This window comes from Schistocerca nitens, chromosome 8, assembly GCF_023898315.1.
Source record: "Schistocerca nitens isolate TAMUIC-IGC-003100 chromosome 8, iqSchNite1.1, whole genome shotgun sequence".
Classification (NCBI taxonomy): Eukaryota; Metazoa; Arthropoda; class Insecta; order Orthoptera; family Acrididae; genus Schistocerca; species Schistocerca nitens.
Window position 1 is genome coordinate 212,153,845 of NC_064621.1, and position 27,073 is coordinate 212,180,917.

General features: G+C 40.3%; 1 protein-coding gene across 1 annotated transcript in view; it reads right to left on the reverse strand.

Moving 5' to 3' along the window:
* Nucleotides 1-27,073, reverse strand: part of LOC126198488 (von Willebrand factor A domain-containing protein 8) — a 275,162-nt gene that overhangs the window by 13,198 nt on the left and 234,891 nt on the right. The window contains exons 28-31 of the mRNA XM_049934860.1: nt 25,229-25,384; nt 20,167-20,275; nt 14,558-14,678; nt 2,416-2,605 (exon numbers count right to left, since the gene is read on the reverse strand). Coding sequence (XP_049790817.1) covers nt 2,416-2,605; nt 14,558-14,678; nt 20,167-20,275; nt 25,229-25,384 — 576 coding nt within the window. The remainder of the gene's footprint in view (nt 1-2,415; nt 2,606-14,557; nt 14,679-20,166; nt 20,276-25,228; nt 25,385-27,073) is intronic.

Here is a 27,073-nt window from a genome sequence, read left to right on the forward strand (position 1 = left end):
TTTACATATAGGAAACAGGCATTTCAGAATGTACATGAGAAGTGATTGTTATGGTGTCGCACAACAATGACAGTTTCTCACCAAAGATCAATGTACCACATGTGGTGGGCTTTGGTCAGTGAGCAGCGCACTACTGGTCACGGTGTGATAGGTCACGCCAAGTATAGAGGAAGGGGGACAGGAGTTCTGTGTTGCACCATGTTTCTGTTAATAGCCAGCACTGAAGACTGAGCCCTTCACGCTGATTACTTGAGCTAACTGTCCTACAGATGCCAACCATTGAGCTATCTGTACTATGTTTGTGGATATTCTTTGGATTGACTGTGATTCTGGTATTAACAACTTGCTGTGAGCTGTTTTACAGACTGCCACTTCAGCATAGTCTCACAGGTTGAGGCATATTGAAACGTGTGTGTTTAAACAAAACCATTCCCCAGGCCTGATATTCCATTAGGGATAAGGTAAATTGGACTTTATGTGTGGATTAGCAAATAATGGAATCAATACTGACTTTTTACAGCTGTGGCAAAGACAAATGATGTTGAATGAACTGTAAATAAAGCAGCTACAGGAAAAAGAGAACAAACAGTTGGTGTGACAACAGAAATTGTGAGACTGGAGGTTGCAAACACAGCAGAAACTCGTTACAACACAGGCGCTGTCCACTATGGTGCTGCCAGCTTTCTCACCATTTGAGAATGTGAAAGAGGTCTAGGAGTTCTACATCAAGATATTGTGGCAACATTTTGAAGTTTTTAAGGAAAAGGACAGGCACAGCCATAAAGCTTTCTTGTTCTCATAGTCTGTACTAGATGTGCTTCTTTTGCCACCTAAGCTGCATCCAGCAGTAGATACATACAGTTTGTTATTTGTGTAAGTTTGGATGTACTTGTAGCATTCTACAGCCAGCAGACACAAATTGTGGCAGAAAAGTTTTTGTCAAATGTGCAAAAGTGTGAATTAATCTTACAAGGCAGAGGTAACACATTTGCAGGAATTAAGATGTAAACGTGCCTTTACATGTTTATAATGTCAGGCACCACATACAGACTCTCTTATTCATCATATCATTCTGCAGTATGCAAGGCTTTAAAATTGCTGGGCCCTTATCTAGCTCAGATATCACAGATAATCTAAGCATTTACACTTCCCCAGCAAGTTGAAATACGTACAGAACACGAAACGGAAAAAGCATCGGTGCACCGAGTGCATAGTGCATTACCGACATCCTCACATCAGATAAGTTCAGACTCACATGAAGCACCCCCTAGGCATGTGTAGTCAACTGGTAATCTCTCACAGCTACCTTATGAATGAGGTCACCATCAGGAAAGACACCCAATGGTGATACCAGAATTGATTATGGTCACAGTGGTTTGGTTGCCACTGCCTCCCCATCCACTACCATATACCCAACAGGTGCAGAAACTGCAGGCTCCAGAATGCATGCTCTGGCCCAGCCTTGTCACTACCAAGTGCTGCCCCACAACACCAGGGCCCACCATCACCCAGATACTTGGCCTCAGGGTATTCTCAATCAGGCGGATGCTACAAGCAAAGTATCTCCCTCCCCACTAACTCTGCTGGTCTCTGACACAGTCAAGCCTCAGTATCATGCTAACAAATGCCAGGGAAACCACTCTGCCCCCTGAGACCGTATGTATCATAGTTATGTACCACAGCCACATACCATACCCAGGCTGGATGTGGAGGGGGAGGGGATGGAATGGACACAGGTATGGTGTTAGGTAGGGACATCAATATCCAGCCAGAGGTGAACATGTGATGGGGAACTGTCTCTCATCAGAGGGCAGCACTGACATATGGTGTGCTACGCAGCATTTAAAAGCTGCTGTCACCATTTGAGCACTTGGTGTTCAATGCCGATTATACTGCTCATTCAAGCAATGCACTGTGCTAACCTTCAAAGCTAGACAGACAGTGACAGTACTAATTATGGCTTACTATGAACTGGTTTACATATTGCCAATTTGGCCTAGTATCTGTACTAAAGTTACATGTATTGTCATGTGTATTCGTGCCTGAAGAGACATTCTTGTGTTTAAAACAAATCGTGCCCCAGGGTCAATATTTCTATTTTAATATGAATCAATGACAGAAAAAAAAAATGGAATTGTAAAACCCCAATTAATACTTTAGTACATCAACAGCACCACAATATCTTTACTTAAATTCTGTGTTAATCATTCACTTACATCTGGCTCTATCACTCTAAACTTAATTTGCACCCTAATCTTGGGATATGAGGACAGACAATATAATGAGGTGTCTGTGATATTAAAGAAACTCTGTTTTAAACAAACATTTGTGAACTTTGTGTTGCTACAATGAAACTTAAAAAACTAGGTATAGAACAGTTTTTGTCACCGGGAAGATTAAAATAAAGTACACTACCTTGACGACATCCAATCTCTTCTTGTTATCTGTTGGTGGGGATTTGTGGTTGACAAACATAATCTCTGCATCTTCACCTGAGTGACCAACAATGTCGTACTGTATTTGGGACTCATGACCCTCAAATGCCTCCATCACCATTACAGCTGCCTCCATCTCTCTGTCTAAACGGCCATCGTAACCATTGAACCTGTAAAAAAGTGACAAAGTCTTAGCCACAGGTTTAACTGTAATTCCTTCCAAGTACTTACAGAAGATCAATACATATGAATTCTTTCTTTCTCTGTTACTTATGCACTTGTAGAATATGTCTTCATTAATTAAAGCGAAGAACTAACTGTAGTCATTTACATGCCAATATTAGGATGACATACACTGAGGTGACAAAAGAGTTCAGATACATCCCAATATCATGTTGGACCTCCTTTTGTTCATTTTAGTGCAGCGGCTCCATGTGGCATGGACTCAAGTCATTGGAAGTCCCCTGCAGAAATATTGGGCCATGTACCCTATATAGCTGTCCACAATTGTGAGTTTTGCCAATGCAGGATTTTGTGCACAAACTGACCTCTCAATTTGGTCCCATGTCAGGTGATCTCGGTGACCAAATCATTTGTTAGAATTGTCCAGAATGTTCTTCAAACCAATCACGAACAACTGTAGCCCAGGGACATGGAGCATTGACATCGTTAAATTCCATTGTTGTTTGGGGACATGAAGTCCATGAATGGTTGTGGATTGTCTCCAAGTAACCGAACATAACCATTACAGTCTACGATCAGTTCAGTTGGACAAGATGACCAGTCCATTCCATGTAAACACACCCCACAACGTTATGGAGCCACTACCAACTTGCACAGTGCCTTGATGACAACTTGGGTTCATGGCCTCATGGGGTCTGCACAAGCTTGAACCGTACCATCAGCTCTTACCAAATGAAATCGGAACTCATCTGACCAGTTTATGACTGTCCAGTTATTTTAAGACCAACCGATATGTTCACAAGCTCAGGAGAGACACTGCACATGATGTTGTTCTGTTAGCAAAGGTATTTGTATGCCTATTAATGCCAAATTTTGCCACAAGACGTAAGGGGTATGTTCATCATACATCTCCCATGGGGGAGGGGGGGGGGGGGGGATAGGTGCTCCATAAGAACAGAGATTCTCTCAGTGGCGGCACAGTAACTAACCAAAAGGGGGTGTCCTGGGTGATTGTGTTTAAGGACTTTACGAAGAATGTAGAAGGTACAAGTGCAGAGAATGGTAGGGGTGAGGAGCAATGGAATCACATTCTTCACCAGGATTTCCAGTACCTCTCATCGTGACCTGAAATGAGGAATACCTTACCCACTATCCTTCCCATCTCTCCCACAATGGTATTACACCACCCACTGAACCTATGCAATATCCTTGTCCATCCCTACTTCACCCCTGCTCCCAACCCCTTGTCTCATGGCTCACATTCCTGTAATAGATCTAGACGCAAGACCTGTACCATACATCCTTCCACCACCACCTACTCTCATCTGGTCACAGGCACCACCTATCCCATCAAAAGTAGGGCCACCTGTGAAAGCAATAATGTGATCTACAAATTAAGCTGCAGCCACTGTGCTGCTTTCTAAGTAGGATGACAACTAACAAGCTGTCTGTCTGCATGATACGCCACTGAAGAACTGTGGCACCTGGTACTCCCAGTTGCTGAACATGCTGCGCAACACAATTTGCTTCACTTCAATGACTGCTTCACAGCCTGTACCATTTGGATCCTTCCCACCAAAACCAGCTTTTTCAAATTTGCTGATGGGAACCCTCCTGGCATTATATATAGATTCCCAATACCCCCGTGGCCTAATTGTCCCTGTCCTTGCCACATCCCTGCACACTCCCGCAAGCAGCACTATGTCTTCTCACACCCTGCCCTTCTATCTCTCCCCCTCCCTGCCACAGCCCCCTCATTACCCCTACCATCTGCAGATTACTTCCCTGCTTCTCCCATAAGGCACAGTTGCTGTACACATTCTGACCTCAGCTACCAGACTAAGTGGTTGTGTATATGTGAGCTGTGCTTGTGTAAATGTGTATACGTTTTCTACTTTAGAAGAAGGTATTTTTGCTGAAAGTTCAAATGTGTAGCAGTCTTTTTGTTGTGCCTGGATGCACCTCAATGCCCCCATATGAGTAGCACTGTACCCTTTTCATACAATTCTCTGTAACAGGTAAAGCAGCTACCGCATTGTTAAGGCCTGGCAAGATACATAAGGGCATGAACAGCATCAGAGGTTGCATTATCAATGTGTAAGACATGGTGATGCACTGTACTTGTATGAGACAATGGTGCCAACCCTTGACAGAGTTTGAACGTGTCTTCTTTGTGGGTTTCCACTTGACTGGGTGGCCAAATTGTGCAATATGCAGATTTGTGGAGCATTCAGACATGTCAGTGGCCAGATGTTGAACTGCATGGGAATGTGAGGACAAGTACCCTCATCATCAAGAGTCCAGTAGACCATGTCTCACCACCACAAGGAAGGGTTGCCATATTGTGTACCAAGCACATTGTAATCCCTTTACATCTGCACTTGCAATCCAAGAACATTTAATGGACTCCCTGCAACATTCTACGTCATCCTACACCATTGGTTCGAGACTAGCTGTAACTGGACAAGGGAATTACTGTCCTATGCATAGGCTGCTATTAACACCACCAGATAAATGGCTGTGTTTGGAGTAATGTCGTGGCTGGGAAGCATGGACTGCTGATAATGGCGTTGCACTGTATTGTATTTAGCAATGAATCATGGTTCCACACTACCCTGGATGACCACTGTCAGCAAGTATGGCAATGGCCTGGGGGGAAGTTCCAGTCTTACAGTGTTTTGTTTTGAAGAGGCAAAACAGTGTTACTATGGTGTCACAACTTCAGGTCACAGCTGGTAGTGATTGACAAAAGTCTGACAGCACAACAGTATGTCATAAACATCCTGCACCTTCATGTGTCACCTCTCATGCGACAGAAATTTGATATCATGTTTCAACAGGACAATGCTTGTGCACACAACATGTGCTTCTATGAACTGTTAGCATTATGTCAAGGCACCCTCATGGCCAACAAGATACCCAGATCTGCCCCCCCCCCCCCCCAAATAAAATGAGTAGGAACAGCACAGACAATAACTTTCAGTGTATGTATCCAGGCCAGAGTGGACTTACATTGCCAAGTTATTTGTAGATTTGATTTGATTCTGTAACCACTGTAATAACTCCACATATCCTCACAGACCATGATTTTGTTTCCTCCTCCCATTCTGGGTGCTTTCTTTCTTTGTCAGGCAGTGTATAAGGGGAAAATTCAATTATAATTAAACATCATACTGAATGGACAATGTAAGTTTACCTTCTTCTCTTGACCCAACACAGCACTACAAAATGTAAAGTAGTGGTTATTGTGCATATGGGTCACAACTACTACATAATTTGTGAAGTGATGTTTCTATCAATCGAGATGTATGTATTATTTCCGGTCCTTCATTACACATTCAGGTCTCAAAATGGAAGGCAGAAGTTTAAGTCATAGTGTTTTTAGTGTTCACAAGAGCCGCCATAATGCACTTTCCTAACAGACTGTGACACACACACACACACACACACACACACACACACAGTTATCAAGTTCTATTTGCACTTGTAGTTTAGCTGTTACAAATTTTCTTTTGAATCTGGCACGGCTTGTAATAACAGGTTCTGAGGTGGAGCCATTCCAAAATATATATTAAAACAAATTTCTCAATAACATACTACAAAACTTAAATCATCAGAACCCATTTCACATTTCCCACACATATTTCAATAACGCCGGCAACATTTTTGGAACTGTTAACACATGATATCAAGCAATGTTTTTCGAATAGGTGGTAGCTAGTCCTACAATTGCAACTACAAATGCTGCTTAGCTCTGCATAGCAGAGGTTTGGGGGTGTGGCTTCCTTGGAGCACAGCTCTTATGGGTGTCCTGAAGACTCCGGTGTTTCAGCCTAAGCATGTCCTATCGACCTACATACAATCTTCATGTTCCATTGCTCACATCATAAGGGAATGAACAGAATTGCTGAAACTTTGCTATCAAATACCTTTCTCTGTATATCTCTATTATGCTCTGATGCATCATTAATCTCCATTTAGTATTATTGTTTTGATAGTTTTTAGAGTGTTTTTTTGTTTCTGCCATTGGCTATTCTATACACTATTCTAATTAGTTTGCAAATGTCTCACCAGAATGCACTAGTGTACAGTAACATAAGTATCACCACTTAGAGAGAGTTTCAAAATGACTACACAGAAACGTGTGCAAAACGTACCCCTGTGTGAAATATGTCCCATTATTTTAATTTCCTTGCTACCTGACATGCCTTATTAGCAAGTATCTTTTTTGGACTGTATTATGCATAAGTTAAGTGAGTTTTACTTTCTTGCTAAAAACAGCAGCATACCATAAGTTCAAAAACAATGCAATATGAATTCAGGGTGCAGTTTATCAGGTTAAATTTTGGAGCATGTGATCAGGAAGAAAGTGAAGGAACTTGGTGCTCCCAGACCCGTGTAAATATGAATTGACAACATAAACAGTGTAAATCCAGACACAGGTATACATGCAATTTTAACATAGCAATGTACAATGCATATTTCTGTAATACACAAGTATAAATATGAGAAATAAGGTGTGTAAATTACCATGGCGGTTGCTCATGTCAGTCAGTCACAGCACAAGATCGGTGACGTCATGGAAACATCATTGTTTCGTCACACAAACTCACAAACTCAAATGATCATGATTTGAGTGTACAGAACATTGAAGTAAAATACTAAAAAATTTAAGCATGCAGTGAAGCTAACATACACCACATTCAAGATCTCTACAAAATGCCTTTTTGAGTATGATACATTGCAGTAAACTGTTGGGAAATGTGACATTGGGAGGTAAATAAGCTGCCTATACACTTTGCCTTGGAGTTAGCTCTTCATGTTATTTAGTAGTTGATTATGAAACAGAAAGAAGATACAGTATGTAAACATTTGGCTAGAATGTGGTACTGCCCCCCCACCCCGGTCATGAAATTTTGGTTGCGATCACAAGACTTATCTGTAGTGTGTCCTGAAGTCTAGGTTACTTCCAATTGATAAATGAACACAGCCTTCACCAGCAAGGAAACCACGAGCTGTGTCTACTAATTGTAGTCTGTGGTACATGCACTGTCTGGGGAAGTAAAGCTAAAGCATCCATTTTTGTTTGTTTATTGGTGGATGCAATGTTTTCGGTGATGAAGTAATTATTGAATTTTGTGGCCAATGATTTCCGTTTGTCATTTTTACCACAGTTGCTTTCTGAGGCCTAAAAATAATTCACAATGCCATTATTATTTGCTTCTCATTTAATAATGACACAAACTATTTGTGGTTTGCATTTTCAGCTTCTCACGGCGTAATGAATAATCCATTAAATTTCGGGCATGCAGCCACGCAAATAAAATTTCCTCCGCTGATATTTCAGCCGCGTATCGTCCAGCCATCCTCCGAGTGAGTCACAAAACTGACAACAAGATGCCAAGTGCGGCCTTATATGCTCCACTGCGGCAGTACTGCACATGCGCGTCACAGATGCTGGACGGCGGCAGAGACATACGCTTACACATGCGCCGCCTGTCTTCCGTGAAGACTTCGAGGATAAGGCACTGGACTCAGCAAGTTTTAAACCTACGGTCTTCTGTAGGTACGTGGACAACACATTCATGGTATGGCCCCATGGAATGGATGAATTACATCGATTTCTTGAGCATTTGAATTCCATCCATGCTAGCATTAAATCTACTATGGAAATACAAAAAGATGGCTGCCTCCCCTTTTTGGATGTTGTCATTTGCCGTAAAGGTGATGGCACATTAGGACATGCCGTATATTGGAAACCAACACACACAAATTTATATCTTCATGCCAGTAGCTGCCATCACCCTTCACAGACCATAGGTGTCCTTAAGACCTTAGTGCATCAGGCGCACTGTATATCCAATAAAGACAATCTGCAAGAAGAGCTCACATACCTCGAGAGTATTTTTAAATCGAATGGATTTTCTCAGCAACAAATTCGTAGAGCAATCGATGCAAAACCTAAAAAGCAGGTATGTGATAGGGAAAAAGATAGTAATTCCTTCAGATCTAGTGCGTTTTTGCCCCATGTGGGTGCCCTTTCCTCGAAGATAGGCCGTATTCTTGAGAAACACTGTGTTAAGGTGATCTTCCGGCTCCCTACAAAGATTGCAGCTTTACTCGGCTCTGTGAAGGACGATTTACAACTTCATAAAGCGGGTGTGTATCAGATTCCTTGCGGAAATTGTGAGAAGTCGAACATAGGTCAAACAACACGCACCGTTCATGAGATGTGTGTGGAGCATCGAAGATACACATGCTTATTACAGCCAGACAAGTCAGCTGCGGCCGAACATTGTATTGATACAGGGCATTCTATGAATTACAGTGATGTGAAGATTTTAACATCCACCTCTTCTTTTTAGGAATCTGTCTTCAAGGAAGCTATAGAGATTAGATTAGCTAATAATTTAATAAATAGAGATAACGGTTTTAATTTGGACAAAGCATGGAATCCGGCTCTTGGAGTAATTAAACTGCAAAGAAGTTGTCATTGTGTCACCGCTGCCGATCATACATCGATAAGCGAATCAAATGTCTGTACGCCTTCGCCACAGGCGGCGCATGTGTAAGCGTATGTCTCTCCCACCAACCAGCATCTGTGACCCGCATGCGCTGTACCACCACGGTGGAGCATATAAGGCCGCACTTGGCATCTTGTCGTTAGTCTTGTGACTCACTCTGAGGATGGCTGGACGATATGCGGCCAAAATATCAGAGGAGGAAATTTTATTTGCGCAGCTGCATGCCTGAAATTTAATGGATTATTTTTGGTTTATGCTTGAAGTATATATGTTCCTCTTTTTTCTTTTCTGATACCAGACAAGTAGATTTTGCAATACTAGTGGTAGCAGAGTTTCATCTCTTGCTGCTCATATCTGGATTAGGCAAGGCTCTCTATTCCGAGAACAATACCCTTAATCATTCACTCCTGGTACCTGCTTTTATTTAATCTAACTTTTGTTTGTTTCAAGGGAAAACAAGACAAAGGACAAAGCACTTCAGCAATATTTTGAAGAGAGCATTAAATTTCCCCGTTTACACCATCTGCTCTACAAGTATCTTCTAAGTGTTCTTCCCATTTTTTTCTAAGCACCAAGAACAATTAATTGTTGTTCAGATCCTGTGATACATTTTCATGTGTTCTGAACCCAGCTGGTTAGCATATTTTATTGTTAACATTCGACTATCACAATCAGATAAACCATTAACTATCATTTTCACAGCTATCACAGTCAGATAAACAGCTAATTATCAGAATGAGATTTTCACTCTGTAGTGGAGTTTGCGCTGATATGAAACTTCCTGGCAGATTAAAACTGTGTGCCGGACCGAGACTCGAACTCGGGACCTTTGCCTTTCGCGGGCAAGTGCTCTACCAACTGAGCTACCCAAGCACGACTCATGCCCCATCCTCACAGCAGAGCACTTACCCGCGAAAGGCAAAGGTCCCGAGTTCAAGTCTCGGTCTGGCACACAGTTTTAATCTGCCAGGAAGTTTCATAGCTAGTTATCAGTTTTACAACTAAGTCACTATAGCTAGTTCAGTCAAAAAGTGAACTGTCAATGAGTATTGGACTATTTCCTTCAATCAACACGGGGACTTTTGCTGTGGGAAATAGTCCAAAATTGGACATCAACAACTTTAAATATTCTCAGTAGGTGTTAAATAACAGAAAATAAACATTAAATTGGCCACAAACAATGATTCTGTAGTTAAGCCTGCATAACATTATTAAAACTGTTTCTTATTGTTTGGTAAAATTCAAAATAGTTCCTGATGGTGGCCTATAAAGCTTAAGTACTACTAGCTTGTGTGTTTTCTGATATTTGGAACACAATTCAAGGAGCTCTTCAACACAACTTTCATCGGCCTGAAGAGCCTGACATTTAAACTCATTTTTTGTATAGATAGGCAATGCCCCTTTAGCAAAATATGCTTCAATGTCAAAGTTCTTTCCTTATGATCATTATTCTTTGAGCATCATCTTGCAAAGAATCTTTGTAGGTGACCTGATGAGGAGCTACATTGCTGAAACGACCCTATTGCCCAGAATTCTGTGCATAAGTTGAATTCAAAGAGTAGGCACTGCCCTTCTCGGCAGTGGTTTTGTTGCAATAATTGGCAACAACATTTTGGTATTATGTGGACAGTTTATTGTGGCAGCTGGCCATGACCATAAACAAACAAGAACTGTGACTGACTTGGTTGAGAGGAGCAGTGCAGGGGAATAAGCCCCATCTCTCTCTCAAAGGGCTGCCATCCTGTGTCTGCATTCTGTGCTTCCATGAAAACAGCACTGACATAACTGTCATAGAGATTGCTGATTCTCTTTCTTGTGGTGACAGTCGCATTAGAATCCCTTTATGCACAGGATTAGTCTCTTCAGTCATTTCAAGATAAGGGGAAAAAAGAACAAGCAATCCAAAATGCAAAGCAAATTGCAGTACATAAAGCATTTGGTAATGGCTACAGCGCAATTGGTTGTTGGGATTGGCAGTGGTAGTTTAGGCCATATCTCTGCAGGCATCTTACGTAACCATTGTTCAAAACACTCTCCACCTAAAACTGCCATGATGTAGTGTCCACATAACACAGGGCATGAAGTATGGTTGTCTGAAGTTAACTCCTTCAGTTTCAGGAAATTTGTCTGAGTGTCTTTAAAAACTTCTTTCCTTTATGGGTGCATAAGATATGAATCCTTTTTCCAGATGTTTTCAACAGTCTTCTTAAGAATTAGAATGACCTGTAGCATCTAATTCTTGTTTTTAAGTTTATCAGAAAAACTTCTCCAGTAATCATTCATTATAGTTAAGAAGTATCTACTTACTCCAGCTGATAATGTATTCATTTGGTTCACACAGATTCAGCTGAAATAATTCAAAAGTTTTCTTAGCTCAAGAGATAGAAGACTGGAAGGAAGTTTGGAATGCTTGCTTTCTAAGTACTTTACACTGGAGTGCTGACAGCTGCTTTATATACGAGGGAAGATTGGAAAGTAACGCACAATAAGTTTATTACCGAAAAGATGAATGGGTAACAAAACAAAAATATCACAAATGAACTTATATCTTCTACCTATTTCTTAACACATTTCTCCCATTGTGGTACCAATTTCAATATGCCCTGTTCATAGAAGTTCATTTGATTGGAGTATAGTCATTTACAGAATGATGATTTCACTGCTGCATCTATTGGAAAGCATTGGCTGGACAGGAATTTCTCCATGGGACCAAACAGATGAAAGATCGATGGTGCAAGGCCCAGGTTGTATGGCGGATGCTGGTGCACCTCCCACCCAAATTTGGCAGTTTTCTCACAAACAGGACCAGCAACATATCAGTGAGCATTTTCATGAAGAAGTTTGACACTGTGAGCATTAATGTTGTGATGACTGTCACGAAGTGCATGACGCAATTAACCAAACTTTTAATGTAGGCTGCAGCATTCACAATGGTCCAATGTTCAATAAAGTCCACCAAAAACATACCACACACATCCCAGAACACTGTCATAAGCACTTTTCTAGCAGATTGAGTCATTTTGAATTTATTTCGTACTGGGCAACCAGCATATTTCCACTCCATAGAGGCCTGCTTTGTTTTGGGTGTGTAGTGGTATGCCCGCAACTCATCGCCAGTAATGATTCCTTTCACTAAGTCAAGTCTTTTTGTGGCATAACACATTAAGTGATCCAAGCTTGTCATCATTTGCTGGTCCCTGTAGTCATCTGTCAGATTCTTAGGCATCCAGCAAGCACTAACTTTATGAAATTTTAATGAGTCACGAACAATATCATACACCACACCATAGGAAATGCTGAACTGCTGTGATGAGTTCTGCAGTTGCACATGCCAATTTTTCAAAATTGCTGCCTCAATGGCTCTGACAATCTGCAGGGTTGTAGCTGTTACCAGCCACCTGGATTGTGGCGAATCACTAAGGTTCACGCAGCCCTCTTGGAAGAATGCACACCAGCTGGAGACATTGCTATGGTCCATACAGTTGTCCCCATACGATCCAGGCAGGTCTTTGTGAGTTTCACTTGGGTTGTACCCTTTGGCCCACAAATATTGAACTACATTTCGCTGCTCTTCACAAGCTGATGACAGTAACATGCACACCATTTTTGTTTTGTAGTTCAGGCTTCTTGTGCTAGAGCTGCACATAAAAAAGTGCAAACTTCAAATTATATCATCATGAAATTTCTACATTATAGGAGCAATACCACAGGAGAAAAAAATTATTGTGTTACTTTCTGAGTGTCCCTCATATAACACCTTCTGACAAATATATACATTGAGCTTCCATTGCATCAGATTGCAAATATCCCAGCCTCTTTTTGCCATCTGAAAATAATGCTGACTTTTGCTTCAATGAGTCAGTTCAACAGTCGACCCAGTTTACACATTCTATTGTTAACAGTACTGTGGCAACAAGATTATGCACTACTTCATGAGTGTGACAATCTTGTTATTTAAATAAAATGAAACACACATTATTTTTTTATTCTACTTAATGGAAGCAAATTTGTACTCGCTTTTGGTATATAAAATACACTAGTAATTTAAATTTCTCTCTTTGCAACACCAACAAGGACATAACATGTGTGAAACTGATTCCTTCTACATGTATATTTTCCTTGTTGCTGCAATAACTTATTACCTAAGTATTCCCTTGGATGAATTTAAATCACATAGGAGCTTTTAAATACATGTAGATACATCAGAATATCTGCACAACTGCCTGTTACAATGGTAACATCTGATGCTGGTGTCATAAAGAATGCCATATCTGTTGCTGCTTTTGCCTGTAACTTATGGACATTCTTAGTTTTACTCAGTTCTTTGCTATACAGCCATATTTATTACAAGTCTGATATATTGACCCTCTGAGACCATGACATACCTCATTCAAGTGACCATTCTTTTACATCAGAAGAATCATCACATGTCTCCCTCTACTCCTTATAGTAACTGTGTCTTAGTCAAATCTACCATGGCAAGAAAAGTAGACTTTTTCAAATCGAATAGAATCATATCATTCAACTTTTACATCAAACTTAATCCATTCAACCTGTTGGAAGTAAAAAATATCCTTTGATATGTGTACAACCATGAATGAATAATGTTCTAGTTATGTCATAATGAGGCTTTGCTACAAGCGTCGTCTTCTTAAGAGTGTGACATCTCTCTGTTAATTCTACAGTCCTTCTGCATTTGTCATATTCCTGACATACACATAATGTGATGGATCTAGTGCTTAAAGCTTTGTTTATCTATTGTTTCTCATATGCTGCACTACATAATTGTTCATGTACTAGGCATGTCTTCATTAAGATGTGGTATGTGCTGTAATCCTTCCTTCCCACAAATTTTTGAATCAATGGCAATTATATGGCACTGAGATAAGCAACAATGTCCATCAATTATTGCAGGGCAGTGAATGCTGGTCTCATGAACTGTGGTTGAAAGTATTTTCACTTTGATGAATACAACTTATCAACCTTTTTTAAAGCAGAAAAACATAAGCTTAACATCTAAAACATAGACTATAGCACAGACAAAACATATATTCCAATACACTTAAATCAGTAAAAATTACACAGCAGTTAAGCATAAATTCTTACTTTATACAGCATATAAATACATATACACAGATGCAGTAAATGTGAATTACAGAAATCTGTCTGCCTCTTCTGACCACAGAGTGCAGTGTGTTATACTGAAATTACAGGTAGTAATTAATTTAATGATCTGATGATCTGTTAGCCACATGTGACTTTCATATGAAGCCCACTTTATGAAAGCAACTTCAGTCCAAAACAGAGTCAAGGCTGAAAAGTACAGCAGTTGGTTGAACAAATTAAAATCACATTTGCAGTGTGGACTGTTGGTAAGAATATGCACTACTTGCAAGATGTGTTACAATGGTTTACCTGTACATGCTTCCTGAGACATCAACAACAAACTTGAGTCTTTTGGGTTTCAACTGAGGTGTTCCTAATTCTGGTTCCTTCTCTGCTCGTCTCCTGAATATTGTCTTTTCACCAGTAAGACCTAAGAATAAAACTTTTACTGTACACTGATGTTTCAAATAGGCATCTGCATGCAGTTCAGCTTCGATAAAAGCTTCAAATCAGAATCAGTCCTTCTAAAACTATGAAAACTACTACATATACAACTATGTCAGTCAGTGTGATATAATAGATGTGATAAATCATACTGGTTCACTTTTATGATCAAAAAAAGAAAAAGAAAGAGAGAGAGAGAGAGAGAGAGAGAGAATAGATATTGTAGTACCACTCATAAAATGATAGAAATTAATAGTGGTGCAATTACAGGAGGAATTTTAGCATCTCCATTTTGATGCAGAGTAAACCTAAAACTGATTTAAAGTAAATTCAAATTACTTAATTTACTCAATACTGTCACAAAATATGAAGAAAAGTATTTAGGGTCTTCTCTTGTGGTTTATTTGGGTGACAATTTGAAAAGTAGGAAAGTATATATAACGGAGAGGCTTTAAGGATATGGTATTAGTCGGCAGTACATTAACAAAAACATCCATATAAACAGTTTACAGAATCTTTCATAAGACTCATCTATGTGGATATGAGGAAGTGAAAACAATTAATCAATTATATCACCTCAAAAATGTTTCTATTGTTGTTTTTAGATTGTCATTGAAGTCCATATAACATTAACCAAATTTTCCATGACTCTCAACACAATATGGCAACAATACTGAATAGGAAACACTTTCCTGATGTTCTGAAAATTTTTGCTTTACTGTGGTTGCAAAAATTTTGATTACAACAGGACTTTTGCATGTTTTCAAATATGACACCATTTTCCATGTCTAATTTCCATCTCTCCATTTTTTCTTTTGGACCTATCAGTATTTTTCTGTCAAAGTTTCTGGCTCCAATGCCTTCATTTGGTGATTCTCAGGCATAGCGTTTCATTTCAATCATGACCACAGCCACTACCACCACCATCGCCACCATGATGCCATAAATCAACCATGCCCTATTCATTCAGATGACTGGCCACAGCAAAACTATGATGGAGGGCAAGGTTTACCAGCTAATGGCAGACATGACACTGAGCACAAAAATGTTGGTTTCAATGAGTTGATCCAAATCATCTGGAACCCTCCACCTATTTCCAACCAACACCACTTTTTTTGAATTGCATATATCCACTTTATTTGAATTGCATATATCAGAACCACTTATTCCAAACCATTTTTGGTTCCAAGGTCTGCCGAGCCTCATTCTCTCATTAGTTATTAGTCCATCTCCATTTCTATCTGCCCTTGTCCCTCCGCACCCTGCACCACCTCCCTCTCCACAGTTACTTAGCCCCCTCTCCTTCTCTGAAAACAGTTTGTTCCGTCAGTCAGGCTGTAGTGCCTTAATAATGTAGCTATGTTTGTATGTCTGTAGCTGAAGAAAATTTAAGCTGGGCTGCCATGTTATAGTTCTCATTTATGTGTCTATCTACGAGTCAGTTCTAGCACCGCACAGTGAATGGTTGTCATTACTTATTCAAATTTGTCAAAGAGCAGACATCAGGTCAGATAATTTTCTATTACTAAACAAAATTAATATGTCAAGAAACCAGAATTCCCTCTCAGAATAAAAACCTAATCTAGCAAAGAAAACTTTTCAAATGAATCAATTAAAGGCAGGAAGCAGCCTATATCTACGTATCATAACTGGATCAGTATGTTTGAAAGTAAACATTTACATCATTACAGAATGTAAGAATATTGCTAGAATACTGTCCAGTGCAGCATATGAAGCATTAGAAAACCAGGTAAAATCATCAGCATTATTTCTTTAACAGTGTTATTGCAGCAATTTAGTGCTTCTTTTCCTTGATAGTTTTTTCTCTCTACTGCACTTGTATAGTCACTTTTGAGAGCAGTATAACCAAGATATTAGCCATACAGGAGTGGCTTACTTACAAAACCATGGAAGGAAAATAGTGACATGAAAGTACCGGGTGATCAAAAAGTCAGTATAAATTTGTAAAATTAATAAACCAAGGAATAATATAGATAGAGGGGTAAAAATTGACACACATGCTTGGAATGGCATAGGGTTTTATTACACAAAAAAAAAGTATTGCCAGAAGAGTGAAAGATCTCCTGCACGCATCGTTTGGTGATGATCATGTGCTCAGCCGCCACTTTCGTCATGCTTGGCCTCCCAGGTCCCCAGACCTCAGTCCGAGCGATTATTGGCTTTGGGATTACCTGAAGTCGCAAGTGTATCATGATCGACCGACATCTCTAGGGATGCTGAAAGACAACATCCGACGCCAATACCTCACCATAACTCAGGACATGCTTTACGGTGCTGTTCACAACATTATTCCTCGACTACAGCTATTGTTGAGGAATGATGGTGGACATATTGAAAATTTCCTGTAAAGAATATCATCTTTGGTCCATCATATTTCGGGCTTGCAGCCGGATCACGTTGACATCTTGGCACGATATTTCGGCTAACAAACATGCAGCCATCTTCAGGTGAGTACGAGACTGAAGATTACTGGTGCGCGTCGTTCTATATATACCAAAAATTGGCGTGGCGGTGCCTGCGCAGTGGAGAAGGCTAATACCGCGCCCCCTATCTTATTTGGCGCGCTCTGCAGCAGAAGCGGGCCGCGCATGCGTAGTGGTGTACCTACATTTGCGCTATCTGTCGTAAAGCGCCTTCGCGCAGCTGAGACGCGGTAGTCGAAAGTATAAAATCAATTTTCGTCAGCCGTCGCACTAGATGCCGACCCATGTCTCTGTGAAGCGATTAAAGAAATTACAGGATCCCATGCTTTATCCATCTGAAAGCCGCCGTCTCGATTAATAAGATCTTTTGCCAGTCGTATCTCCACGGACTCCTTGATAATGGATTCCCAAAAAGATCTAGTTGTCGCTAAAATTTTTGTTCCACAATAATCCATGGAGTGTCCCGTCGAAATACAGTGTTCTGCTATGGCTGATTTGTTAGGCTGTAGTAGACGTGTGTGGCGCTCATGCTCCACGCATCTTTCCCGTACTGTGCGAGTAGTTTGGCCAATGTAGGATTTGCCACATTGACAAGGGATCTTATAAATACCCGACTTCCTCAGACCCAGATCGTCCTTCACAGAGCCAAGCAAAGCTGATATTTTCGTAGGTTGTCGGAAGATCACTTTAACACAATGCTTCTTTAAAATCCTTCCTATTTTAGAGGAGAGGTTACCCACATACGGAAGAAACGCTCTGGACCTGACCACCTCTTTGTCTTCTTCTTCTTGTTTCTCTTTACATTTCTTCTTTGTTACAGCTGTGCGGATTTGGCGTGTAGAATATCCATTCTCCCTGAAGACAGATTGCAATTGTTCTAATTCTTTAGGAAGGCTGTCCTTATCAGATACCACATGTGCCCGGTGCACCAGAGTACGCAGCAAACCCATGGTTTGTGCAGGGTGGTGGCAGCTTGTCGCCTGCAAATACAGATCTGTGTGTGTGGGCTTCCAGTAGACGGAGTGCCCCAAAGATCCATCGGTTCTACGATTGACAAGGACATCCAGAAACGGCAGACACCTATCTTTTTCGACCTCCATGGTAAACTGAATATTCTTGTGAATGGAATTCAGATGTTTTAAGAATCCTGCCAGTTTTTCTTCTCCATGGGGCCAAACTACAAATGTGTCATCCACATAACGCCAGAAGACTTTCGGTTTAAATTCAGCTGACTCGAGTGCCTTCTCCTCAAAGTCCTCCATAAAAAGGCTTATTCAATAATGAATATTTTGAACAAGTTGACGGTGTTGCCATGGGCAGTCCTTTGTCCCCTCTGGTAGCAAACCTTTTTATGGAGGACTTTGAGGAGAAGGCACTCGAGTCAGCTGAATTTAAACCGAAAGTCTTCTGGTGTTATGTGGATGACACATTTGTAGTTTGGCCCCATGGAGAAGAAAAACTGGCAGGATTCTTAAAACATCTGAATTCCATTCACAAGAATATTCAGTTTACCATGGAGGTCGAAAAAGATAGGTGTCTGCCGTTTCTGGATGTCCTTGTCAATCGTAGAACCGATGGATCTTTGGGGCACTCCGTCTACTGGAAGCCCACACACACTGATCTGTATTTGCTGGCGACAAGCTGCCACCACCCTGCACAAACCATGGGTTTGCTGCGTACTCTGGTGCACCGGTCACATGTGGTATCTGATAAGGACAGCCTTCCTAAAGAATTAGAACAATTGCAATCCGTCTTCAGGGAGAATGGATATTCTACACGCCAAATCCGCACAGCTGTAACAAAGAAGAAATGTAAAGAGAAACAAGAAGAAGAAGACAAAGAGGTGGTCAGGTCCAGGGCGTTTCTTCCGTATGTGGGTAACCTCTCCTCTAAAATAGGAAGGATTTTAAAGAAGCATTGTGTTAAAGTGATCTTCCGACCACCTACGAAAATATCAGCTTTGCTTGGCTCTGTGAAGGACGATCTGGGTCTGAGGAAGTCGGGTATTTATAAGATCCCTTGTCAATGTGGCAAATCCTACATTGGCCAAACTACTCGCACAGTACGGGAAAGATGCGTGGAGAATGAGCGCCACACACGTCTACTACAGCCTAACAAATCAGCCATAGCAGAACACTGTATTTCGACGGGACACTCCATGGATTATTGTGGAACAAAAATTTTAGCGACAACTAGATCTTTTTGGGAATCCATTATCAAGGAGTCCGTGGAGATACGACTGGCAAAAGATCTTATTAATCGAGACGGCGGCTTTCAGATGGATAAAGCATGGGATCCTGTAATTTCTTTAATCGCTTCACAGAGACATGGGTCGGCATCTAGTGCGACGGCTGACGAAAATTGATTTTATACTTTCGACTACCGCGTCTCAGCTGCGCGAAGGCGCTTTACGACAGATAGCGCAAATGTAGGTACACCACTACGCATGCGCGGCCCGCTTCTGCTGCAGAGCGCGCCAAATTAGATAGGGGGCGCGGTATTAGCCTTCTCCACTGCGCAGGCGCCGCTGCGCCAATTTTCGGTATATATAGAACGACGCGCACCAGTAATCTTCAGTCTCGTACTCACCTGAAGATGGCTGCATGTTTGTTAGCCGAAATATCGTGCCAAGATGTCAACGTGATCCGGCTGCAAGCCCGAAATATGATGGACCAATCAATATGCCAGGAAAACTTCAAGATACACAATATCATCTTTACTTTGTTATGCTAATTATTGCTATTCTGATCAGATGAAGCGCCATCTGTCGGACATTTTTTGAACGTTTGTATTTTTTTAGTTCTAATAAAACCCCATGTCATTCCAAGCATGTGTGTCAATTTGTACCTCTCTATATACATTATTCTGTGATTTATTCAATTTTCAAATTTATACTGACTTTTTGGTCACCCGGTATGTTTTTCAAAAGTACAGTTTTCCATATCTGCAATTTATAGTCACTAGTGCACATGATAATTCAGAAAAATGTAGCGATGTCAGTGTATTTACAGGTCAATATGCTAATCCCACCTTCTATGAGTTTGCTATCATCAAGTTCTCCAGCTGTTTGGTGGCGCAGCCATTGTCGTTCCTTGGATTTTGCTTGCAGACTACTCAGGATGACTCTAAGCCTCCGAACCTGTTAAAATGAAACTGTATTGGAAAATTTTCTGACTCATTTAATTTTAAAGTTATACTATTCAAAAGAAATACAACAAAATCTAACAATCAACTATACCTTTACAGTTTGTAGATTAAGTAAATACCAAAAAATTGCTAATTATGCATCTCTAATGATTTCATCATTGAAGGGACATTATTAACCTTCTTCTTCTTCTTCTTCTTCTTCATTAGCTTTCTGTGCAGAAATCAAAATATCCTATCTATACTGAAAACAAAGTTAGAAAATGTGCTCATCCAAGTCAGTTATTACAGAACTGAAGAGCTGCAATATCATGTTTGCTCTGCACAGCTGTCACAGTAAAATTGGTAAAGGATTATAACAAGTTTGCTGTTTTATTTTCACAATTTAGAAACATAGTGTGGGTGTAGAATGAGATTTTCACTCTGCAGCAGAGTGTGCGCTGATATGAAACTTCCTGGCAGATTAAAACTGTGTGCCAGACCGAGACTCGAACTCAGGACCTTTGCCTTTCACGGGCAAGCGCTCTACCACCAGAGCTACCCAAGCACGACTCACGCCCCATCCCCATTCTGGAAACATCCCCCAGGCTGTGGCTAAGTCATGTCTCCGCAATATCCTTTCTTCCAGGAGAGCTAGTTCTGCAAGGTTCACAGGAGAGCGTCTGTGCAGTTTGAAGGTAGGAGACGAGATACTGGCAGAAGTAAAGCTGTGACGATAGGGCATTACCCTTTGCGTGTGTTACCCTTTAAAATACATCACACAAAAATGCACCAGTAAATTTTTAAGTAATGACACAAATGTCTGGTCTTCAGGACCTGAAATTTTTCTGAGTGACTGGTCCTCAAAGTGTTAAGTTTTGAATGAGAGATATACATTCTGCGATTTAAGAAATTCATCACACATTCTCACACATAACATAATTCATCTTGTGTGAAAGGAAATTTGCTTTGACAGTAATGCTTCTCAAACTACCATTTGCAATATTTTCCCGCGACCTGTTATAAATGTAAACAGTTGTGATGTCACATTCATCGAAAGCAGTTTGTTGTCACAATGTATGGCATAGTTTTTCTCCTAAAGCCTTTGGCATTTTGCTGTTAACAAATGCTTGTGTGTGCACTGTGTTTCATTGTTGCAAGGGGGCGCATTTTCTTTGTAACTAAAGTTTTATTTGGTGTTATTATCTCGTTTATGTTTCACTGCTGAAGTATTATTCTGCAGTAATGGGTTAAAGTAAAATTCTTTGTTAGAGTATCAGTTGCTACTAGCCAATGCTAAAAAAAAAAAAAAAAAACAAACACACACACACACACTAAAACAATGTAAAATTCCCACAATATGAAAAAATTCCCAGGTTTTTCTCGGGTTTCTCTTGAACAAAAAAATTCTCTGATTTTTTCCGGATTTCCCATCTGTCCTGGGGCATATACACCCTGAATGAGCCACTGAAAGTAGTGGATGAGTTTTGCTATGTGGACAGCAAAATAACTGATGATGGTCAAAGTAGAGAGGATATAAAATGCAGACTGGCCATAGCAAGAAAACTGTTTTTGAAAATGGGAAAATGTGAACAATAAATAGTACAGATAAGAAGAGAATAAAGCCTCAGTGGATCAGATACCTTATGAAGCCATACTGAATTGAATTGGGGCGAAAAGAAATAATAGTACAACTTGACTAAAAGAAGTGGTCAGTTGATTGGATACATCCTGAGGCATGGAGGAATCATCAGTTTGGTAACTGATGGAAGCAAATGTATGTGGGAAGTTGGGTTAAAAATTGTAGAGGAAGACTAAGACTTGACTACAGTAAGCAGATTCAAGTGGGCTTAGGTTGCAGTAATTATGCAGAGACGAAGATGTTAACAAAGGACAGACTAGCGCACAGAATAGAATTAAGCCAATTAAGCCATCGTTTCGAGTGAAGGCCAAAAAACACGATGTACCAGTGGTTATTTTCAGAGCCACATCATTAAAGTTTTCGTTCAGTTCCACATCATTAAGTCTACTCTCAAAAAATAAAATCAATTCTGTAACAGTTGCTACATAATGTTTCACATGTAGGGGGTCCCAAAAACGTACAGGTATATATTCTTTTACAGCTCATAACTACAGTATTTTTTTTTCTTTTACAGGTGTGATGGCTTGAAAATTGGCTGAAGGCAGGCTGAGCCTTGAAGGAAAAAAGTCCTTTCTGAAGTGCTGCAGAAAGACTGAGACTGTGACTGAAGTGCAAAACTGGTTCAGAATGAAGTTGCAATAAGATGAACCAATGCCACTGATCTGTGAGATAAATTTGAGGAAGAAGGAACTATCCAGAAGGCCCATGAGCACCATTCCAGAAGACCATGATCATCCACCAGCTCCACAAGAGAAAGAGAAGTCATTGAAAGGTTTCAGCAATCTGTTAGAAAGTCTATGTGGCAAGCAGCTTGTGAAACAAATTCCAAAAATGAGCATCCATCACATTTTGAAGCATGTCCAATGGAAAAGTTTTATTTTGAACAGGATATAGTGCTATTAACCATATAGCTGAGGCAGTGAGTCACAGACAGGTACAACAAAAAGATTACTAAACATGTAAGCTTTTGGCCACAAGGCCTTCTTCTGAAATAGAAAACATACACACACACTTAAACACAAATTCACCTCTCTCTCTCTCTCTCTCTCTCTCTCTCTCTCTCTCTCTCTGTCACACACACACACACACACACACACACACACACACACACACAACTACTGCCTCTCGCTGCCGAGGCCAGGCTGCGAGCGACTGTGCATGATGGAAGAAGCAGTTGGGGTAGTGGGGGTAAGGAGGGTGCTAGGGTGGGAAGAGGGGGGGACAGAAAAGCATGGGAGGGGGATGGTAAAGTGCTGTTTATGGAGCATACAGGGACGGGGTGGAGAGACAGTAGGGCAGCTAGGTGCAGTCAGGTGGTTAGACAGAGGGTGGGGTAGGGCGGAAAAGAACAAAAGCAAACAACAATGATTAACAAAGGTTGAGTACACAAGGGTTACAGAATGCACAATACACTCCAGGGAGAGTTCCCACCTGCGCAGTTTTGAAGAGCTGGTTTTGGTAGGAAAGATCCAGATGGCACAGACTGTGAAGCAATCATTAAGATAAACTTTGTGTTGGTCAGCATGCTCAGCTGTTTCTTGGTCACACTTTGTCAGTGGCCATTCATGCAGACAGAAAGCTTGTTGGTTATCATGCCCAAGTGCAGAGGTTGCTGCTTAGCTTGTAGATCACATGACTGGTTTCACACGTAGCCCTGCTTTGATGGGATAGATAATGCTTGTGACTGGACGGGAGTAAGTGGTGGTGGGAGGATGCATGGGACATGTCTTGCATCTAGGTCTGTTTTGTGGATATGACCCATGAGGCAAAGTGTTAGAAGTAAGGGTTGTGTAGGGATGGATGAGAATATTGTACAGGTTTCATTGGATGGTGGGACTTCGAGAGGTGGTGGGTGACTCAAGAGATAAAGCACAGGAGATCTGTTTCTGTACAATGTTGGGAGGGTAATTATGGTCTGGGAAGTCCTTAGTGAGACCCTTGGCATATTTCAAGATGGACTGCTCGTCATTACAGATATGGCAGCCACTGATGGCTAGGCTGTGTGGAAGGAACTTCTTGTTATGGAATGGGTGACATTTGTCAAAGTGGAGATATTGCTGGTGGCTTGTAGGTTTGAAATGGATGGAGGTACTGATATATGTACCCTTAGGAGTAGGTCAACATCTAGGAAGGTGGCTTGATGGGTTGAGTTGGACCAGGTGAAGTGATTGGCAGATAAGGTGTTGAGGTTCTGGAGGAATGTGGATAGGGTGTCCTTACCTTTGATTCAGATCAGAAAGATGGCATAGATGAATCTGAACCAGGTGAGGGGTTTGTGGTTCTTGGTGTGTATCCACGGGACATGTGGCCCGTAACTGAAAAAGTGTCATGACAATCTCTCAATTGGCAAAAGATTGTGGAATAGTCCTCTATTCGGATGGAAAAGTTTTATTCCTGGATTACTCTATGCTCTGAATGAGGTTGATCTTGACTGAAGAATTGCATTTTGTGAGTGGTATCAAGCAAGATGTGCACAGGAGAAAAATTCCCATATACAGTTGCTTGGAGTGATGAGGTCACTTTTAAGTTGAATGGTTCAATTGATCATCACAATTGTAAATACTGGGCAGCTGAGAATCCTCACAAGGCAGGGGAACATCCTGTGAACCTACCAGGAGTTACAAGTGTGGTGTGGTTTATCAACATTTGGTTTGATTGGACCTTTCTTTTCTGAGCATACAGTGGCTGGTTGTAAATTACCTGTACTTACTACATGAATACACCAGTGTCATGCATCACACAGATGTTTTGGGATGGAAAATGGTATTTCCAGCAGTATGGAGCAACCCTCCCCCCGACTAGCGACTAGCATCATGACACAAGGGGTTACCTTGACAAACACCTATCGGACAGAAGGATAGGACAATGAAGTATATTCGATAAGGAGGCAGAAGAGTTCCCTCCATGGTCACCAGGTGTGATCCATATGTACTTTTTCCTATGGGGACATATGAAGCACAATGTTTACAGCACAAGACCAGCTATAATCAATGAGCTGACAGTAGCCACTGAAGACAAATATACCAATTGCAACTATCAGGAAAGTGTTAGACTCCATCAGTCAGCGTTATCAGCTGTGTCTGGACCACATTGGCCAATAATTTGAACACTTTCTATAAATAAGTGGTTTCTACATTTTTTCATACTATTTTGATTTTTTTTATCTCAATAAATATTAATTTTACAGCCACAAAAACAGTGTACACATTTTTTTGGACATGCTGTATATAGAAAATACTATCAATAATTAAATTTTTTCTTCCTTTCAGTACAAATCTGAAACCTTAATAAACTATTTCTTTAATGTAATTCTTATCTGGAACATACCTGTGGGGCTATTGCCTCTGAGAATTGTCCATAGAGTTTTGCATCATAATCACTCATCTGAATTTCTTTTAGCCGCTGTTTGAATGCCTTCTGGGCCATTTCTCTGGCAGCCTTCTTTACTTCTTCTGGTACTGCATCTTTCTCTTCTTGGCTAACCTAACAGAACAAAATTATAGTTCTTAGTCTATTATCATTAGTACTACTATTCAGGTTCAAAAATTAATTATTCTTCAATAAATACAAATTATCACTAAACAAAGTAAGTTGTATGAAATTGGAACTGATAATTTGTGGGGATTTAAACATTAACTTCTTGCTAAAAGTAGAAACAGAGAAGCACTTTTAAACCTTGCAATATTGACCATTTAAATTTTGAAGTAAATGCTTTTGCCACTGCAATAGCCACTTTTACAACTGACTAAGCTAAATTTTTAGTTAATGTTAGTACATGTAAAACATCATTAAAGTCTTTTTAACACATCGGTATACTAAGCCATAATTTTCAAATTGTGTTTCCATTCAAAAGAGTTCAACTCCTTCCCCACTCCTCCACACAATAACATGGTTTCAAAGTTGTTACTAAAGGAGAACCTTCTTGGATGAGGAATGAGTCATGGTATATATTAACAAATGAGAGGCAAATCATAGAAACTTTATCTGAACACTGCATTAAGAAACTTAATCTGAACAGTGCATTAACAATAAACTATCAATAGTTTCCTTAATGTTTTTCATGTTTATGCTACCTGAATTAAATCGAATAAAATCAGAGAGAAAGTTGCTACACTGAGAAAAGCTGCCACTTCCTCAGTTATGTTACATAGTTGCTGTTTATCTCCTATTGGTAACTTAATATTTCCTTGATTACACTGGTATTTTGAAAGAATATAGTTACCTACATTTGTAAATAAGAGTTCAATTTACAACACATCACTACTTATCATGCAGCTTTACAATCAATACTGCTACTTGAATATAGACATTATGACAATATGCTCAAATAATGGTTAATTAGGTGTGCTTTTAATTTGCTTTTGAACCAGTTGGATTCCAAGTTTCTTGCTTTACATTAGGTGGGAATCTGTTGAACAGTTTTGCAGAGCACGTAACTGCACTCACAATAAGGAGGCAACATCCAGTCCTGCTGAAACTGAATTTCATTGAAAAAACACTAAGGAGTAAATGTAATGGGAACTTAAATCAAGTGTTTCAGGATCCTTGAAAATGTCTCTGCAAGGTGTGTAGTTACCTAATTCACTCAATATTCTTATTGCTTGCTTCCAATGAATTAATACTTTATTTACACTTTAGGTTTACTACCTGAGAAGATAATCCCACAACAGCAGGGAGTTAGAATATATTAAATAACAGAACACTCTTGTCTTTAGGGCAACACAATGAGAGTTAAGCTAAGGGGCCAAGCATTCCAGGCTGCAGTAGGGCGAGCTTTCTCTGGTGGTATATTCCTATCTTCTTCTCCTTTCGCCTCTTTTCCTCATCTCATACCACTCAAGTTACAGGGCCATGGAAATGTAGGTTTGAGTGTACATTCACTTGGAAGAATGAGAACAGAAGTTTATTAGCTGTGATATTAGATTCCAGTTCTAGTGTATGAGCCTATCCACTGCGCAATGTCTCCATTATATGATGGACATTTATCTCTATTCATTCTGCTGATTTTATTTAAAAACAGTATTAATACCTAATCATCCCTATTTTTTATTTAGTTATAGGAATCATATACACTGCCTGACAAAAAAAGCGAAGCGCCCAGAACTCAAGGATGTCTGTCACTTTGTACACATACCACTACTGGTAGACGTGTAAATGATTTACAGTTGCAAT